The sequence below is a fragment of the Euprymna scolopes genome, chromosome 34 (assembly GCF_053919585.1).
Source record: "Euprymna scolopes isolate OS-2025 chromosome 34, ASM5391958v1, whole genome shotgun sequence".
Taxonomy (NCBI): domain Eukaryota; kingdom Metazoa; phylum Mollusca; class Cephalopoda; order Sepiida; family Sepiolidae; genus Euprymna; species Euprymna scolopes.
In genome coordinates, this window is record NC_136515.1 from 32,188,609 (window position 1) to 32,209,304 (window position 20,696).

A 20,696-nucleotide genomic window follows, 5' to 3' on the forward strand; every position below is an offset into this window, starting at 1 on the left:
ATAAATAGCATTAGAATGTATTTTAAATTATAAAGAATTATGTAGTATTTAACATTAAAATATCACTAAAGCTGATGACCCATCATGCAGAAAAACGGTCCAGATGACTAATATAAACTTGACCATTTGGGCTAAATTTTCGATATTTGTCGTCTGAAGGTTGGAGCTTCAAGATGATAAGTTTGGTTGTGTCTGTGGAAAGTTTTTGCCGGACATACAAATACACACACAAACACATTTTCGTTTTTATATATATAGACTAGTGAGGGCTACCCGGCGTAGCCCAGGTGTGTGTGTTTTGGGGGGTGTAAACCAGAACAAAAAGGAAACGTAACCCTGTTTAAATATAAAAAAAAACGATGTTAAATTTGTTAAAAAATATAATAAAAAAACAGCGATTTTAAAAATGGAAAAAAAATAAGGGGGGAGAGTGTCAGTGGCAGGTCAGCTCGAACTCGGAGCCTTGAGGCTAATAGGCTGAGCCTGAACACCTGTGCTACGGTGACAGTAGCAATGTAAGACCAATTAAAAAGTGACAAACATCACAAGTTTAATATGGTTATTTTTTATATTTAAACAGGGTTACGCTCAATTTGATTAAATGGAAAAAACAAGAGAAAATGCTTGTTTCTTATATGCTTAATTTCTCAATGCTTGTGGATACACAATATTTTTTAGTGTTCCATTTTCTGTGTAGATGTAGTGATTTTGCCGACGGTAAAACATGCAACATATAATTGTCTTTACGTGAGACGCGATCAGTGTGTAGATGTAATTCACACAGTTGTAAAAGTTGTCCCTGAGTTTTGTTGATGGTGATTGCAAATACAAATCAAATTAGAAAGTGCAACCTCTTTGATTGAAATGGCAGATTCCATTGGAATCATTCTATTTCGTTTGACTGACAACTACACGTTTCACTGCTTATACTCTGCAAGTATGACGACTTGTGGGCATTTGTTAAAAAATATAACCAAAAAACAGCGATTTTAAAAATGGAAAAAAAATAACAGGGGGGGGGGGGTTGGCGGCAGGTAGGCTCGAACTTGGAGCCTTGAGGCTACGGCGATAGTAGCAATGTAAGATCGATTAAAAAGTAACAAACATCACGGTATTCTGCAATTTTAATGAGGTCAAATGCTTTTACTGCGGGATAGTTGTTTTGAGTTTGTTTACCCAATGAAAACAATTGTCTGATATAACGGTGAAAAGCCGACCAAACGGCTGATCGAATCCGGTTTTCCTTTTTGTATAACGAAAAGCGAAAGCAACACGCGCCAATCGAAAAATGTGGAATATTCAGCATTTCAAAGTTGGGCTTATTAAATAGACAGACGACCCCCATTGTTAATTTGTAGATATTATCATTTAAACAGCATATAAAAAGTTTTAAGAATGAGCGACCCCCTCCCCCACCAGAACCCCCGGGAAAAAAGCCTTTTGCGGACATACAGAAAAAGCAAACATACACACACACACATTTTGCCTTTAATATATATAGACTAGCGAGGGTACCCAGCGTTGCCCGGGTGTTTGTAGGTGTGTGTGTTTGGGGGGGGGGGGTAAACCAGAACAAAAAGGAAATGTAACCCTGTTTGAATATAAAAAAAAACGATGTTAAATTTGTTAAAAAATATAACCAAAAAACAGGGATTTTAAAAATGGAAAAAAAAAATAAGGGGGGGCAGGTAGGCTCGAACCCGGAGCCTTGAGGCCAATAGGCTGAGCCTGAACACCTGCGCTATGGTGACAGTAGCAATATAAGATTGATTAAAAAGTGAATGTCAAACATAACGCTATTCCATAGTTTTTAATGAGGTCAAATCATTTTACTGCGGGATAGTTGTTTCGAGTTTGTTTACCACAAACGTTTACATCCAGTTCGAATCCAATTGCAATGTTTTATACTGAAAAGTGAAAGCAACATGCGGCGTTGCCTGGGTGTTTGTAGGTATGTGTGTGTGTGTTTGGAGGAGGGGGTAAATCAGAACAAAAACGAAACTTAACCCTGTTTAAATATAAAAAAATCGATGTTAAACTTGTTAAAAAATATAACCAAAAAACAGCGATTTGATAATTGAAAGAAAAGAATAAGGGAGGGTAGGTGGCAGGTAGGCTTGAGCTGGAGCCTTGAGGCCAATAGGCTGAGCCTGAACATCTGCGCTACGGTGACAGTAGCAATGTAAGACCGATTAAAAAGCGACAAACATCACGCTTTTCCGCAGGTTTTAATGCGGTCTAATCCTTTTACTGCGGAATAGTTGTTTAAAGTTTGTCTGGCCAATCAAATCCGGTTTCGCTTTTTTCATACCGAAAAGCAACACGCAGCGATCCAAAAATAAAATTGTGGAATATTTAGCGTTTCAAAGTCGGGCTAATTAAATAGATAGGCGACCCCTGTTGTTAACTCATAGATATTATCATTTAGACAGCATAGAAAAAGTTTTATAAATGAGCGACCCCCCACCCAAAAAAAAAAGAAGCTTTTGCGGACATACACAAAAAGTGAACATACATACACACACACATTTTGCCTTTTATATATATAGACCAGCGGGGGGGGGGGATACTCGGCATTGCCCAGGTGTTTGGAGGTGTGTTGTTGTTGGGGGGGGGAGGTGTAGATCAAAACATGGCCGGGTGTTTGGAGGTGTAAAAGAAAAAAAAAAGTTTTAGTAAGAAGGTAGGCTTGAATCCCGAAGCCTTGATGTGAAGGTGGAAACGAAAGGGAAAAAAAGCCAGACATCTAACCATTTCGGCCACAAGGGGAGAGGAATTAAAAAGCGTGTCAAGTTAACGTTTATAAATTGAAATTGACAGGTGCGAGGAAGTTAAGTCGCATGATGTTCGGTCTTGAAACATGACGTAAGCAGTTAAGATTTTGTGTGGGATAGCTTTTACCGAACTTTGGGGAACGAAAAGCAGCTCCCCTGTTTATTAGGGGAGTGTCTCGAAATGAAAGCAACTGTCTGATATGACGGTGAAAAGCTGACATTGACCAAATGTTACATAGCTTTCTGAAGACCACTGGCCGTGGACCAGGGAGCTGGATATTCGAATCAAGTTTCGCTTTTTTTATACGGAAAAATGAAATAATACACGGCAATCCAAAAATGTGGAATATTTAATGTTTCAAAGTCAGGCAAATTAAATAGACAGCCGAACCCCGTTATTAACTCATAGATATTATGATTTAGATGTGATATAAAAAGTTTTAAGAATGAGGGAGCCGAGCGAGCAGCCCTCGGAAAAAAGCCTTTTGCAAACATACACAAAAGGTGTACATACATACATACGCACACACATTTTCACTTTTATATTTATAGATAGACTAACGGAGATACCTGGCGTTTCCTGGGTGTTTGAAGGTGTGTAAGTGTGTGTGTGTGGGGGGGGGTAAATCAGAGTAAAAAGGAAACAACCCTGTTTAAATATAAAAAAAAGATGTTAAATTTGTTAAAAAACATAACCAAAAAACAGCGATTTTAAAAATGGGAAAAAAATAAGGTGGGAGGGTATAGGTGGCAGGTAAGCTTGAACCCGGAGTCTTGAGGCCAATAGGCTGAGCCTGAACACCTGTGCTATGGCGACAGTAGCAATGTAAGACCGATTAAAAAATGACAAACATCACGCTATTTCGCAATTTTTAATGAAGTCAAATACTTTTACTACGGGATAGTTGTTTTGAGTTTTTTTACTCAATGAAAGCAATTGTCTGATATGACGGTGAAAAGCCGACCAGCTGTTTACATCTGGCCGATCGAATCCGGTTTTGCTTTTTTTATATCAAAAAGCAGAAGTAACACGCGGCGATCAAAAAATGTGGAATATTTAGCATTTCAAAGTCAGGCTAATTAAATAGACAGGCGACCCCCATTGTTAACTCGTAGATATTATCATTTAAACAGCATATAAAAAGTTTTAAGAATGAGCGACCCCCCCCCTGGAAAAAAGCCTTTTGCGGACATACACAGAAAGCGAACATTCATATACACACATTTTCGCTTTTATATATATAGATATGGCTAAATTTATTAATTTAACATTTTTAACTGGGTGCTCACATACATATCCATAGCAAAATCTATCCCCCATATTTTTTCTTTTGTTTTTTGTTCACAATTTTTGTTGTCTTTCTCTTTGTTAAAATGCCCACAAGTCGTCATACTTGCAGAGTATAAGCAGTGAAACGTGTAGTTGTCAGTCAAATGAAATAGAATGATTCCAATGGAATCTGCCATTTCAATCAAAGAGGTTGCACTTTCTAATTTGATTGGTATTTGCAATCACCATCAACAAAACTCAGGGACAACATCTAAACACTGATCGCTTCTCACATAAAGACAATTATATGTTGCATGTTTTACAGTCGGCAAAATCTCTACATCTACACAGAAAATGGAACACTAAAAAATATTGTGTATCCACAAGCATTGAGAAATTAAGCATATAAGAAACAAGCATTTTCTCTTGTTTTTTCCACTTAATCAAACTGAGCCACAGCAATACGTGGTCAGGTGCAGCTAGTTATTACATAAATATGTATTTTCATGATTCCCTTATTCAGTAATATTCTCTATTAGTTGTAACAAAATAGACTGCAATTACTTCCCTTACTTAATACCTGTATCTATCTGTATATAACTTGAAAATGTATATTTCTTTGAAAATGATTTTCATTAATTAATTTTCTATTTTATCATTTTTGGTAATTTTTGTTACTAATTTTGACATGATATTTAAATAGATACCATAGGGGGCTTGGTCGACATTCACCAACGTCTGGTATTACAGTTGGGATGTGAACATAGGTAAATATTTCCCAACCCCTAACAAAAAATAAAAATAAAAAGGTTGTCAGCATTAAGGCGGAGGCGATTTTAAAAGTTCAATATATGACTTTTATTTAACCATAGAAAGAAATAATGTTTGTAACTTCTTGTATAGTCGTTAGGACTAATATATATATAGCTAATGTAAATGTCTCCTCTCATCACCTAGGACATAAGCTAACCAACCCTCTTCTCTATTGTTTCAGAGTGCAGAGTGAACAGCATTCTTTAGTGGAACTTGGAGGACGCACTCAGACTACATCAACATCGCCAGTCCCTTCGCCCATTCCTCGTCGACTAGGTAAAGGTGTGCTACTCATCTATGCTGTTCTACGACTACACATCGTCCGGATCTCGCCGCTTCTGAAAGCAACTAATAAAACCTGAATAAATAATGAGCGACAAAATTGAAGTCACCTGCCCAGTTACTGGATGTGGCTGGAAATCCCAGAAACTCCCTGAATCCCTCAGTAACGTGCTCATTACCTCCATGAACCTTCATGCCCAAACTCCCCATCCAGCCCTGATGGCCAACTTCCAACAACCAGCAGCTCCCAGGCTTAAGCTCAAGTCCCCATCTATTGGTGCTGAAAGCACCCCCGATCAATGGTCATCCTTCAAGTGGCAATAGTCTATGTATAAGACCGGTATGGCTATCACTGATGCTATGTGTGCCACAGCCCTCTTTCACTGCTGTGATGAGGACCTCATGAATGACCTCTTGAGAGACTTGCAGGAAGATGTCATCAACGACTGAGGCAGACCTCCTTGCTGCTATAAGGCGCCTGGCAGTCAGGGAGTAGAGCACTCTGGTCCACCGCATCAAACTCAGTAGGATGACACAGGCCCCTGGTACCCCTATCAGAACCTTCCTTGCCACTCTCAGGGGTCAGTCCGCTTTATGCCAGTACACAGCAAAGTGTAAGGAATCGGGCTGTGGTCACACTTATGATTATAGCAGTGAGATTATTAGGGATAATCTCATTCATGGTATTGCTGATCCAGAGATTCTTTCTGATCTGTTGGGTGACCCCAAAACAGACCGAACCCTGGAGGAAACTGTTGCCTATATAACCCAGAAGGAACAGGGTAAATCCACCAGGGCAGCTGTTGGAGAAACTACCGTTGCCATGAGCCATGGCAACGACAAACCCCACCAGTCACAACCATCTCGCAGCAACAAACAGAGCAAGTGCTGGGCCTGCGGAGAACTACAGTATGGTAAGTCAAACGACCGGAATTCCAGAGCCAAGTCCTGCAGTGCTTGGTCTGTAACATGCAGCAAGTGCTCTGTAAAAGGCTATTTTGCAACCAACTGCAGTAAGTGCTCGAACTGCGCGTTATGGGGCCACCGAGACAGATCTTCCGGGTGGTGCCCTCAGAACCCCCGCCGTAAGACTAAGCCCAGTAATAACGCCTTGCACATGGAGGATGACGAAGCTGGCACTTTATTTGACCAACTTTGTACCGTCCAGACTCATCAACCCTTAACTAGCAGCTGCAAGCCAATCGAACATCATGTATACGAAGGCAAATGGGTCACTAGACCTTCTAAGCCCCACCCAATGATGACGGTGAAGCTCACCCCATTACAAGATGACCACAAGAAGCTTGAACGTGCACTCAAATCCTCCAACCCCACATCAATCGAAATACCTATGGTGGCAGATTCTGGTTGTCAGAGTTCCATCATACCCATCAGATCAGCACTTGCGATGGGCATCGCCAAGACTGACATATTTCCTGTCAAATTGTCCATGTGAGGAGCTATTGAGGAGGATCTAGGGGTTGAAGGAGGTATCTTCGTGGAGGTATCAACAGCTGATGTATCTTGCACACCAAAAACAACAAAGCAGTTGTTATGTGTCTAGGAAAATCGGCAAAGCTTTCCTTTGTCGTGAAGCACTAGTGGCATTAGGGGCCATACCTGCTAGTTTCCCAACTGTGCCAGTAAATTGGCCTCAAGACTCCCTGACTACAGTGGAAGATGAATATAATCAGTGTTCGTGCCTAAAACGCACAGATTTACCACCACCTATACCAACAAAGCTTCCAATAGGTATTGCACCCACCGATGAAAATGTGCCAATTCTGAAGCAATGGCTGCTTGACTTCTATTCATCAACAACGTTTAATACATGCGAGCACCAGCCACTTCCCATGATGAAGTGTGAACCGCTGGAGCTTCATATCGACCTCAACACAAAGCCAGTCGCCATTCATAAGCCTGCATTGGTCCCCCTACACTGGCAGGATAAGGTCTATAATGACCTTGAGAGAGACGTCACTATCGGCGTTCTAGAGAAGGTCAGCCCCAACACGCCGACCACCTGGTGTTCCCGCATGGTGGTGACTGCAAAAGCTGACGGCTCCCCTAGAAGAACAGTGGATCTGCAGCCACAGAATCGATGGTCCGTGAGGCAGTCCATTCCATCTGGCAGATCGTGTCCCCCAGCACACGCGGAAGACTGTCACGGACGCTTGGAATGGTTACCATTCTGTTCCCATCCGAGAGGAAGATCGCCACATTACAACCTTCATAACCCCATGGGGTCTCTATCGTTACAAGGTGGAACCACAGGGCTTCCTTGCTAGTGGCGACGCCTACAACCAGCGATTTGATGCTATTATCGCCAACTTCAAAAACAAGGTTAAGTGCGTGGACGACACGTGCATGTGGGCTGACTCAGTTGAGGCATCATTCTTTCAGGCGTGCGAGTGGTTGGACCTCTGCGCCAGAAATGGGATTACCCTCAACCCCAAAAAGTTCCAGTTCGCCGAAGAGACTGTTGTCTTTGCGGGCCTCCAGATTACGCCCACTAATGTCACCCCATCTGACAAGTTTTTGGAATCAATTTGGAATTTCCCTACCCCAAAGGACATCACTGGCGCACGGGCTTGGTTTGGATTGGTCAATCAAGGAGCATATGCATTCTCCATGGCCAAGCGCATGCAGCCTTTCCGGCATCTCCTGAAACCATCCACCAAATTCAAGTGGACGGAGGAATTGAATGAGATATTCACTGAATCCAAGCTCAAGATCATAGAGGAAATAAAGGAAGGAGTGAGGTTGTTCCAGCCATCCCGCCCAACCTGTCTGTTAACCGATTCGTCGGTCACTGGCATCGGGTACTTCATGATGCAGAAGTACTGTGACTGCACCACCAGGACGCCTGTGTGCTGCAAGGAGGGCTGGAAGCTCTGCCTGGTGGGTAGCCGCTTCACCCACGCGGCAGAATCCAGGTATGCACCAATTGAAGGAGGAGCCCTCACTGTTGTCTACGCCTTGCACCAAACACAGTATTACATCCTCGGATGCCGTGACTTGACTGTGGCTACCGACCACAAGCCGCTGGTTGGGATACTCAATGACCACTCCTTGACGGAGATAGATAATCGCCGTTTGTTAAATCTAAAGGAAAAGACTCTCTCCTACAACTTTGAAGTCATCCACATCTTTGGAAAGAAGAACCTGGGACCTGACGCTGCCTCCAGGTACCCACCTGCCGCCGCCGGCCACGCAGATGATGCTTCTAGCACAGATGACACCGCAGATATTGGAGAGGATGATGGGATACACGCATCCATGTCTAACACTCTTTATGCAGTCACTAATGTGGTTTCCTGGGACATGGTGCGGGAAGCTACATCTTCGGACGCAGACCTACAGGAATTACACCGACTGATTCATAACGGATTTCCTTTGGACTGCCGACAGCTAAGGACCGCACTCCGGCCGTACCACCGCATCTCCAGCAGCCTTTGCACCGTTGATGGCGTGATCCTTGCCGGCAACCGCATCATTGTGCCGGCAACATTACGCCAAGAGATATTAGAAGCCCTGCATGCGGCCCACCAGGGAATCAGCTTCATGTGTGCCCACGCGGCTGACTCGTTTACTGGCCCAATATCAGCATCGACATCCAACGTGTCAGGGACAATTGCACCCACTGCCATCGGATTGCAAAGCCTAATGCTATGCAGCCATCTTTTAACGCTACGTCTCCGGAGTACCCGTTACACAAGATCTCCAGCGACTACTTCACACACAACAACCATGATTATGTTGTGGTGGTCGACCGGTACTCCAACTGGCCGATGGTATTCCAAGCAGAGAACGGCGCAGATGGCCTCATCAAGCGCCTAAGAGAAGTCTTTGTGACTTTCGGAGTGCCTGAGGAGCTGACATCTGACGGGGGACCCCAGTTCACTGCTGGGAAGACTCAGGATTTCCTCCGATCATGGGGAGTCTACCATCGCCTTACCTCTGTTGCCAACCCTCACGCCAACTGCAGAGCAGAAATTGCAGTCAAAACTGTCAAACGAATGCTGATAGATAACACCTCAGCAGGCGGGTCCATCAATGCGGACAAGTTTCAACGGGCGATGCTAATATACCGCAACTCCATCGACCCAGAGACGAAGGCATCTCCTGCTCTTATAGTTTTCGGACGACCCGAGATCTCATCCCGATTCCAATGGGTCGGTACTGCCCCCACCCCACATGGTCTGAAACGCTTGTAAACAGGGAGAAGGCACTAGCAAAACGTCATTCCCTTGAGCATGAAAAGTGGAGCGAGCATACAAGAACTTTGCCCCCTCTAAGCGTGGGGGATCACGTGTATATTCAAAACCTAACTGGAAATCACCCTAAACGCTGGGAACGAACAGGCACCGTTGTGGAGGTGAGACAATTTCACCAATATGTGGTCAAGATAGATGGCTCTGGGAGACTTACGCTCAGAAACCAACACCACCTTCAGAAATTCAAGCCTTTCAGGACCACAACTAGCGAAGACGTGATAGAGTCCTTCTTACCAGTCACCAGGCTGCCAGAAGACGCTTCTGTCAGCATCATACCAGGGGTGTCAGAGGACTCTCCTGCCACCCTACCAGAAGTCCATGCTAGTAATCCAACGGATAGTCCCATACGTAAGTCCAGCAATAAAGATTTTTATGACGTGCCATTGAGCCCTTCTGAGATCCTTCCAACTACCCCTCATGCTTCTAACCCAGCTAGAGATTCTGCCACTCCCAAGAACGCTGGAGCTGGAAACGACACCACCCCCAAGAACATGCATACAATTGTCAAGAAGGCTCCTAGGGCCTTGAGCCGACTGATGCCACACAACGCTCCTCGTGCTTCAGAGACTGCACCAGCGAGTAGGTTGCGGCCCTGGCGAAACCAAGACCAGTGATTCCATAACAGTGTATATAGCTTCAGAGGACTTTTGTACAGGATTTTTTTGTCGTGCCCGCAAAAAACTCACCGTGCGTAGGGGAGATAGCTAATGTAAATGTCTCCTCTCATCACCTAGGACATAAGCTAACCAACCCTCTTCTCTATTGTTTCAGAGTGTAGAGTGAACAGCATTCTTTTTCACGTCACTCACCCGAAATTCCTCGTGAACTTGTGGGGGAGAGGAATGCATGTCGAGCAGTTTTAAATTACAGTTGTTTATGAGCAAATACTTTTTTAAATGGGACCTTTCAGTTTTTGCGCAGATGAGAATAGTCTTAACAGCGCACATTGTGATACAAATGGAAGAAACTGTCAGCAGCTGAATTGGGTTAAACATCAGAATTTTGATTGTCCATGCTCATGTTGTGAAAAAGAACACTCAGCATTCTTTAGTGGAACTTGGAGGACGCACTCAGACTACATCAAGATCGTCAGTCTCTTCGCTCATTCCTCGTCGACTAGGGAAAGGTGTGCTACTCATCTATATATATATCTTCAATGAAAAGCAGGAGAAATCTTTCTCTGACTGAGGCAAAATGTTTTTTTAAGATATAAAATATTTCTTCTTTGTTTTTTTAAAACGGTATTAAAATCCGTTATATTAGTTCAGTGTTGTTAATTCAATGTGATTTCGCGGACGTTAATATGAAACAAAATGAAGCATGAAGGGTAAATGTTTATTCTCGCTGATCTAGTATTTTCATGTGGAGAATTTAGATGCGTGCGAAACGATGTTGGTTGTTTAACATCGGCCCGCAATGGAGTCGATCTGGTTGTTGTTTATAGCATGCTGACTTCGGCTGATTGGTTTTGGCACAAAGTGTCCCTTTTATAGATTTCAAACCAGCTCCAACAAAAGCTGTTTGAAAAAAATATTTTCGAAATTCACTTTCTTCATAATCCAATTAGATGAAAAAAACAACATTTTTGTGACGTGAGATGCTTTGAAATATGTCCGTGTGAAGAGGCAAAGTTTTAGTTTTGTGCACAGAAATTGCGTGGGTGTACGCGCAACTGAATCGTTCCTTGTACAGCCACTTTTAATATTTGCGGCGAGTCGTTGGTTTTAATTGAAATTATTTCGATTTTCACCAAAAATATATTTCATTTTTTACTTTTAAAATATTTTAAAAATAAACTGATGGGATATTTTTACCAACAACTCCCTTTATTGTACATTCAATTTTCATATGAAACTACCATTAATTTGAAAAAAAAAAAAAAAGTAATGTCAACTCCTTTAAGTTGATGTCATGGATTCCAGCAGAAAAATATCCAATTGATAATCTGTTGAAAATTTGTTTTAAAAAGACTAAAAGAAAAAAAATACAAGGAGAGAGTGTGCATTGTATAAGTCCATCCTAGTTTTTTTTTGATGATGAGACAACACGCTGAGAAAATTGGAGACTATATGTTTTATTATTGAAGCAGACGACTCGACAAGAACTTGCATTCATAGAACTTGAAAACAACTATGTTGTAATCAGCTGGGAAGCAGTACTGTGGTATTAATTAAATATCGATTTTTTTTGCTATTAAAATTTGGTAAAAAATCTATATTAATGTTATGTTATGGAGGTTATGTTTAAATGTTATGTTATGCTCCCACCTCCCCAATGTAAACAGAATTTTTGTGAAATTCTACATGGTATTCAAGTCGGCACGTTACTTATGGGAAAATGATTAATTAAATTGCAGAAGTACCTGTTAAACTACACAAGTTCTGTAATTGAATACCCCCCCTAAAAAAAAATGAACAAAAACAATGTTTGGTGATGTTTTTGTAAACTGCTCGTGAAAACTTTTTTAGATCAATTAAAAAGCATTAAAAACGATGTAAGACAAAAAAAAAAAAAAAATTAAACACTTTTTTAAAAAACTTTCTTATTTCAAATGGCCGCTTAAAGATTCCTAAGCGATGTTAGAAGATACTTCACTACGCCTGTTCGCACGCGAACGTATCATGTAAGAAAAACACTACCGAAGGCGATGAAATGTCACAAAATAGGGTAAATATAGCGATACGCCACTACAGAACATCGACCACTCTAATTTGTTTTTTAGTGTGGAAAAAAAAACTATTTAGAGGGTAAAGTAGATTACCCGGTGATAGCGTAAGCTCCGAGGGGTTGCAAAGGATGTCCTATGCGACCCCCCCTACTGGGTCGAGTAACAAGTATTGTAGTACGGCGAGCAGCGAGTAACTAAGTTGTGCCAACCGTTCACCAGTAAGTCATTAACAGAACTGGTGCTAGTCAGAGACACAATTCTTTTATAACAGAAGAATTGTGCCTCCCCCTACTCCTCCAAGTCTATAAGAGACTCGTCCTCTCAACCACTCAGATTAGAATTCCGCCCTCGAGGCCGGCACCACCAAGTAAGCAATCTTCTTTTTTTATTTTTATTTTTATTTTCTCACACACTCCCGACAAAAACGAGAAAAAAAAACAAAAGGTAGAAGAGAGAAAAGAAAAAGAAAAAAGTTACATAAAAATGACAGACCACCAAAATACTTAATCAAAAAACAACTGTTAGTACAATATAGCAGTAGTCGATCAGTCCAGATATCAATCAAGCAGGCAGCAGGCTAGGTCTACCCCGTCGTTTTTTAAGGGGCGCGCATTCTGGGCAATACCACTTTTGCCTGTTGGGAGGTTCTGAGTCGATACCGACACATCGGAAATGGTACCAATCGTCGCACGAGTCACACCCGATCATATTCTGATTCTGCTGCGGAGAGCTGCACAGGGGACACAACCAGACCTGCTCTTCAACACTAGGGGGTGAATCCAACGTCTCCCCTCCCTCCGCAACAGGAGGTCCTTCAGGAGTCCTAGAAAGCTCTAAGGGGTACAGATGTTTCAGGGAATGTACTTCCTCCAAGCCCTCCCCTTTTTGAACACGTGCTGCTCTAACGACACCATCATGGCCTGGAATCAGTTCAGTAATAGTTCCTAAGACCCAAAACGGTCTGGGTTTCAAAGGACTCTTAATCAGCACAACATCATCCTTCTGGAGGCAGGTTCTTGTACTGAGTCGGGATCGACCAGGAATCTTCCTTCCCAGCTCCAGCAGGTACTCCTCATACCATAGTTTGTGTAAATCTGTCAGACATTGGTCCCTAAGTTCCAAGGTTTGAATTAGCCTCTCCCTGCTGGGAGGCAACAAGGTTGTTCTATCCTCTCTATCCAGTCGTATTAATAGCCCGGGGCTCTGATTGGGCTTAAGGAACATATTAGGAGTAATTGGAGTAGCATTTTTGTCGGCTGACACCTGGTAAGTAAGAGGCCGGTTATTAACAGACCTCTGAATATCCGATAACACTGTCAGAAGGGTAAAGTAATCCAATCTACCCCTGCCAAGAATCTTAAATAGGCAATTCTTCATGGTCTTGATACATCGCTCCCATGTTCCTCCATACCAAGGAGAGAACAAGGGAATGGTTTTAAGTTTTAACTTACAAGGACCGTATTTTCTTTGATAGTCCGTAAAAAGAGAGAGACGGTCGAAAATCTTTCCACTTCCTATAAACGTTTTCACGTTGTCACTATAAAGGGTTTCGGGAACGCCATATCGGTTAGTAAATCGAACCGGTGCCTGGAAGAAAGAGGGTACGCTCATGTCGGGAACTACTTCAATGTGTATTGCTCTGATATTCAAGCAAGTGAACAGGAGCAAGTACATTTTCGTATCTCGTTTCCCGTCACTCACCCAAAGATGGCCAGTAAAATCAATCCCAGTGTGTTGATAGGGGACTCTGAAATCGGTACGGTGCGATGGCAGGGCAGCAGCAGCATTCGGTGTCACTGGCGTTGAATTATAACGTTTACATCTGGCACAAACAGCCAGTACCTTATTCACAGCTTGTCGACCCTGCGGGACCCAATAACCGCTTCGCCTCAACTCTGCTAGAGTTGACCCAGTTCCAAGGTGGCAACACCTTTCATGACAATCTAAAATGATGAGTCTGGTAACAGGATGATGTTTCCCTATCAGAATGGGGTTTTTAACTTCATAACCAAAGTGGGAAGATTGGTTGATTCTTCCCCGAGATCGAATCAAACCGTCAGGGTCCAGAAAAAGATCCAGAGCATGAACCCTAACTGGCATAGGTTTACCACTCGGCTCCTTTAGGTACTCCACTTCCACGGGAAATTCTTGCCGTTGCACTGTCTTCATAAGGTAGATCGCTGCCTTAGAGTTGTAGTCCCATTGTCGATTAAATCGGATGGCTAGGAACTTAAACACCAAGGCAGTAACAGTCAGTAAACCAGAGAATGAGGAAAACCTCTGAAAAGGTATGGCCGAAGTGTACTCTTGATCATGGATCAAAGAACAATTTGCTGAACTGCGGGTCATTCGCTGGCATATCTCACTCAAACAGGGCATATCCTGTCCTGGCCATTGATTTATTCCTTCGCATAGCCAGGAAGGGCCTGAACACCAAAATTCCATCTTGGATTGGAACTTTCTCAATGTTAATCCTCTTGTTAACAAATCCGCCGGGTTGAGTGTACTATCAACATATCTGAAGAGAGTCTTCAAGCCATAGCGAGACTCCAACTCCACTTTCATCTGCAGAATGTCTTTAAGTCTATTTTTTGCAAAAACATTTTTGCTAGCCATGTTTTGAGATAAAATCCAGGACAAGACCACCTGTGCATCCGTGGCTATACACAAATTCTCGGGAACAAATCCTTCACAATTGTCCAGGATTGTGGGGAGACACTTGAAGGCGAGGAAAACGGCCATTAGTTCCAACACAGGCAAAGTCTTGTCCTTCATAGGTGCCACCTTAGCTTTCGCAAATAATAAGGATGACCGACCATTTTGTACGATATACACAGCAAACCCATATGCTTCCTTGGACGCGTCGCAAAACAGGTACATATCTCCAGGCAGCCCTGCCATAAGCACCTTGTGCAAAAAACGGAAATCACTCAACCCTAAAAGGTCCCTGGCTAGTTCTCTCCAATCGCTCAAGATCGCTGGCTGGAGTGGATCATCCCAACCTGCACCATTCTTCCACATGGACCTGATTAGCACTCTACTGCGGATAGTAACCGGGAGACATAGGGACAACGGATCGAAGACCTTAGCTGACTCTGAAAGAACACCTCTCTTAGTTGTCACATCAGGATTGCACTTTACCGGAGCGACATACAACTCCTCCGAATGTGGGGAGTATCGGTAGCCCAGTACTCTCTCCCACTCCTCTTCATGGATACTTAGAGTACCATCCTCCAACATCCTAGTGCGGAGCGCCTGACTGTTTGAGTTACATGACTGGATAATAAAGCCGCCTTCCAGCAAACGCTCTCTAACAAGGGAATACAATGTAGTAAGCTCACTCGCGTCTGCCACGGATGCCACAAGGTTATCCACATAAAACCGGTCCTCCATCATTCTGCGGCAAGCATCCTGAGGGTATTTTGCCGCATGCAATTTTAAGATGCACCCCAACACAAATGGGCTTGAGGTAAACCCGAATATCAAGGTGGTATAGCGGAAGCAGCGCAAACAATCTCCTTGTTTAAGAAAAAAGCAAAACCGGTTCCTATCTGCCTCCAGCTTAAGCCGAATCATTAGGAAGGCTCAGCGAATGTCTGCTAGTAGCACATAATTGTTGGCTCTAAAGGCCAGCAACAACTTTAAGATGTCCCCTGTTAAGTTAACGCCAGAATATGCTGCTTTGTTCAGCGATAATCCATCTCCTGTCTTCAAACTACAGTTGAACACTGGTCTGATCCTGGTAGTTGCCGTAGGGTCCGACTTGAAAACTGGTCTATGTGGTATCCACACATATTTGTCGAACTCCTGAGGGAAGACAAAAATCTCTTCAATTATACCGTCCTCCTGTTGCTGACGAAACACCTCCAAATATTCATCATATATTTTTCTTTTAGTCAAGTTTGCTGCTACCCGGTCTAAAACATGCAAGGAAGTTGCATGATTAGAGGGGACTCTGGCTAATCTATCGTGATGCCAGGGGAGCTCCACATAATAGCTTCCATCCCGAAGCTCTACCGTTTCCTCAAATCGCTTCATCTACACTTTATCGTAATCAGAAAAGTCCTCCTGACTGGGAAGCCCCAGAGATTCCAACGTAAACATTTGTTCTAGTCCTCTTTGTACCATACTGTCAGGAAAGCACTCCGCCATGGGATCCAGGTATGTTGATTGTGTTTCAAGGACAAAACATAAATGTGATGAATCGACCTGGGGGGTATGTTCCATCACTGAATTAAACGAGAGGTGAGTAACCTCAGAGAGGGGCTTATCTTCCAAGAAAAAAGAGTCCACTGCTCCAAACGGGACCAATCCAGGCGGGGTTGCAAAGGCCCATCCATTCAAACACGGGATCAGCTTCAATGAGTCCAGGTGTTCAATCAGGTCTAACCCAATTATTCCCTTGATCGGTATTAAATCCCTTCCGGTCTCAAACTGGCCGGCCAAAGCATATTTTGCATCCTGAAAGACACGCAATAGAGATTCCAGGTTAGCCACTCGAACCGACAAGTCCATACCATCGGCTACCAAGACAGGAGATGTCACAGTCCTTCCAGAACCCAAGTCAACTCCCAGGACTACCTCTGTGAACCCACGCTGACACTCACCTAGAAAGGTAGACAATCTCAGCTGACAATTGACACCAAGGGTTTCGATTGGGCACAAAGTTCTCAGTACATCTGCCGCCAGATATGTCCGCCCGCTACCCGTGTCCAGTAGGCAATTCACTGACACTGTCTTTGGTCCACAAGAGAATGTAACTGAGAGAATGGGTGGCAACGTGCGGGAATACCCGGTTGAAGTTGTATTGTTCACATCCACATGAAAAGAAGGAGTAATAGCGTTCCCCCTACCAAACTTTTGAGACGTATTCTGTCTTACTGTTGATGTAAATGCAGTGGAGATACCGCCCTTAATCTGCAATCTCTTTATTGCTTCTCCAGTTAGTCTCAATATGGAGGACAAAGGCGGCACCCGTCTATTTGTTAGCGCTATTATCTCCCCTTTTAGTTCGAGAGGAAATTTCCTAAATAGAATCTTAGCCATCAGTCTGGCTCAGCCAGAATCGTCCACAGAAAAGTCACACGAAAAGGAATTCCCCAGCTCTTCCAACAGCGATGCTGTCCTGGAAACGAAGTCCTCCAGCTCAAAAAGGGCTCCACCTTTCTTTGGTACATAGTCCAGAATATCCTGGAATATTTGGTCAATGATTTCATCCAGGTCCAGATACTCCCTCTTCAGTATAGCCATGGCTTGCTGGTAATTGGTGTCAGTGCAACTCAGGTGATTTACCAGCCTCAAGGCTCTGTCTGAAAGTGAACACTTCAAGAAGTTCAACCTCTCGGCATCATTGGCCATGCCGATCACGCAGTTCTCAAACCTAGTCAAGAAGTTTCTGAAACTCATGCGGTCGGACTCCATTTCCTGTCCGCTAAATGTAGGCCCTGTGATTTGTATACGTGGGGGTTTAACAATGAAGGAAGAACCTCTCCCGGTAGTTGCAGAAGCCCTTGAGAACTCAAAGGCAGATTCCGAGTAAGGGCTGGGCTCTGGCTGTCGGTATGCTTGATCCAAATCGCCCAAGTCTTCATAATAATCCTTCAGTTGAGGCAGCCAAGCACCCTCAATCTCGGCAGGTGTACTCTCATCAAAGGAGCCTAACTCCAGCTGTGTGATACAAGTCTCTAACTCGACAATGAATTGTCGAATCTCCGTCCTTAAGAATGAGTACACCGATGGCCTAACTCCATCACGACACATCTTCAGTCGTCCCTGAATCTTCTGAGTCAATGACTCCCTTCTGCGTAGGAGCTGCTCTTTCGTGACGTTCATGACAGTAGTTAACCAACGAAAGAGTAAACAGCAAATCCTTTGCAAGATGTGGAAAAAAAACTATTTAGAGGGTAAAGTAGATTACCCGGTGATAGCGTAAGCTCCGAGGGGTTGCAAAGGATGCCCTATGCGACCCCCCCTACTGGGTCGAGTAACAAGTATTGTAGTACGGCAAGCAGCGAGTAACTAAGTTGTGCCAACCGTTCACCAGTAAGTCATTAACAGAACTGGTGCTAGTCAGAGACACAATTCTTTTATAACAGAAGAATTGTGCCTCCCCCTACTCCTCCAAGTCTATAAGAGACTCGTCCTCTCAACCACTCAGATTAGAATTCCGCCCTCGAGGCCGGCGCCACCAAGTAAGCAATCTTCTTTTTTTATTTTTATTTTTATTTTCTCACATTAGGAGTAATCAAGGTCGCTGACAACGAATCTGATAATCAAACCCGTAGCAAATTTACCGCTTGCATGGTATTAACCCCTGAAACCAGGGAGTATTTTCCGCCATTTTCCAGCTTCCGTTTACGCTACGCTTGAGCGCGGTAACATAAATGACGGCTGTTGAATGTGCCTTCATGTAGCAAACTGCCTTTTCACATGGCGTACAAATATTTTGTGGAACATATAAAATTATATGAAAAATAAGAAAAGCACTCCAAGTGTGTGTGTGTGTGGGGGGGGGGGTAATGTCGGAAAAAGTATTATTTTTTTTTTCATTGGCGGATAATTTAAAATTCGAAAAAAAAAATTGTCTAAAACAAAATTTAAAAAAAATACATTATAGTACTTTTTGGAGAGATTTTTTTTTTTTGTCTTACATAGTTTTTAATGCATTTTAAACAAAGTTTTCACGAGCGGTTTACAAAAACATAATCACGAAACATTTTTAAATTTTCGTTCGTTATAGAAGTTGTATGGCTTAACAGGTGCTTCTGCAGATTAAGTAACCGTTTTCCGTAAGTAACGCCCCGTCATGTGACCCTTCTAGAGTTGTCGAACTTTGCCGGGACTTAACTGCAAGACTTAAAAAAAAAATGGTAACGATTACATGCCTCGTTCACCGCTATGTGGCCAATAAGTGGGTGCTTATTTTACGTTGAATTTATATAGGAAAGTGACCCCCACCCCAGCTATAAAATGTTAAATTTTTATTTAAAAAAAAAAAAAAATCCTCATTTCATATTAACGTTAAAGACTGTTGAAACGTATTAGTGCCCAAAACTAGATTTTATCTTTTTAGGAGGTACGCTGGGTTATGTCGTAATAAATAAATAAATAAATAAAATACCGTAATCTGTTTTTATTGTTGTTTTGTTTTTGTAAAAGAAACAAATAGTCAACAATTTTATTTGTCAAATAAATGTTACTAAAGATACTTTTCTACCTACCTGAACAAGTTTTCTTGTTTGTTTTAAATTATTTTAAAGCGTTTTAACTGCAATGGGTGATGTCAAATCAAATTTTTAGATTTTACAGAAAAAAATAAAATAAAACGCTAGCCGTTAGATCCAATTTTTACTCGCTAGATTTCAAGCGAAATCTCTCGGTTCAGTGATAAGAACTACTAGAATGGCAAGTGAGAAATTTCTTTCGCGAAGGAAGGATGGAATTTCTGAAGAATGCCATGCTTTTTTAAATCGACCAATCAGATAGGAGAATGATCTCACCCGGAAGTCGAAAGCGAAAATAGGGAATCCTGGGAAGAAAAAACAAACTCCAAATGGCTTAACTTTTTATTCTGTGTGTGTTTTACCATTTCTTTTTTCTCGATCAGATGGCAAAACATGCAACTGTAACCCTCTTGTTTCATATTTAATTCCTTGGATATTTACAGCAAAAAAGGAATTAAAACAAACGTTTTATTTCGCGTTTTTACTTTCCTAATGCAACTCTCTTATTCCATCTTTTCGTTTTCTCGTGATTGTCATAAAATGAGTCAAATTTTGATATATTTAATAATAAGCAAGTAATTCAAACTGTGAAATGTCACATAGTCAGGAAAAAACACATTTATGTTGAAAAAAAAAAAGTTTTCATTGTTTGTGGACAAGTTTGACATCAGGAATATTTTGAAATAAACGAAAATCCGAAATAATTACGGAATTTAGTTCTTCGAAGTTAAAAAAAAATGAGTTCAAACGATAAAGATTTAGAAAGATTTCTCCGCAGTTTTGCTGTCATTTCTGTACAGACGATCGTCCAATCTCGATTGGGGGAAAGGATCCAAACAAAAAATTCGGGACCCTCGCAACATTGGGTAAGTAAATCAACTAGATAGAATGGAAAAAACAAAACAAAAAAAAAAAAATGGTCAATTAAAATGATTTTTTTTTTTTTTAAAGATTAACTATATATTTTACAAAAAACAAACAAACAATCGGTTGTTTACTTTTCAGTGTTCAAAATTCTCTTATTAAAATACATTATTTTGTATTTTCTTCTTTTTTGTACTAATGTTTTACCGCATATCAAGGCTCAAAAGGCACGCGAGAAAAATATGAGTTCGTCAGGTGGACGATGAGACAACACACGCTGATAAGATTGAAGACCATGGCTAAAACTGGGCTGGATTTTATTATTGAAGCAAACGACTTGACAAGAGCTTCCACTCATAGAACTTTAAAACGACGGTTGTAGTCAGCTGGGAAGTAGTACCGTGGTATTAATTTAATATCGATTTGTTTTGCTAAAAAGAGAATTTGGTAAAAATCTATATTAAATCTTTGAATACTTTTACTCTATTGCGACACCTTAAATTGAAATATAAAAAGCACAAATCG

General features: G+C 42.1%; 3 protein-coding genes across 3 annotated transcripts in view; 2 read left to right on the forward strand and 1 right to left on the reverse strand.

Annotated features, from left to right (window-relative positions):
• The window catches only part of LOC145259163 (GTP-binding protein 8-like), a 244,887-nt gene extending 225,324 nt beyond the window's left edge, over positions 1-19,563 (reverse strand). Inside the window, exon 1 of the mRNA XM_080116892.1 lies at positions 19,305-19,563. The gene's annotated coding sequence lies outside the window, so the exon portion shown is untranslated. The remainder of the gene's footprint in view (positions 1-19,304) is intronic.
• LOC145259219 (uncharacterized) lies at positions 7,507-8,979 on the forward strand. The gene has a single exon (XM_080117058.1). It carries the CDS (start codon positions 7,507-7,509, stop codon positions 8,977-8,979), a length of 1,473 nt encoding a protein of 490 aa, XP_079973184.1.
• A 29-nt stretch (positions 19,564-19,592) lies between the features above and the next one.
• LOC145259162 (autophagy-related protein 13-like) overlaps positions 19,593-20,696 on the forward strand; it is a 159,720-nt gene continuing 158,616 nt past the window's right edge. The window contains exon 1 of the mRNA XM_080116889.1: positions 19,593-20,173. Within this exon, the coding sequence (XP_079973015.1) occupies positions 20,045-20,173 (129 nt within the window). The 5' untranslated portion in view covers positions 19,593-20,044. The remainder of the gene's footprint in view (positions 20,174-20,696) is intronic.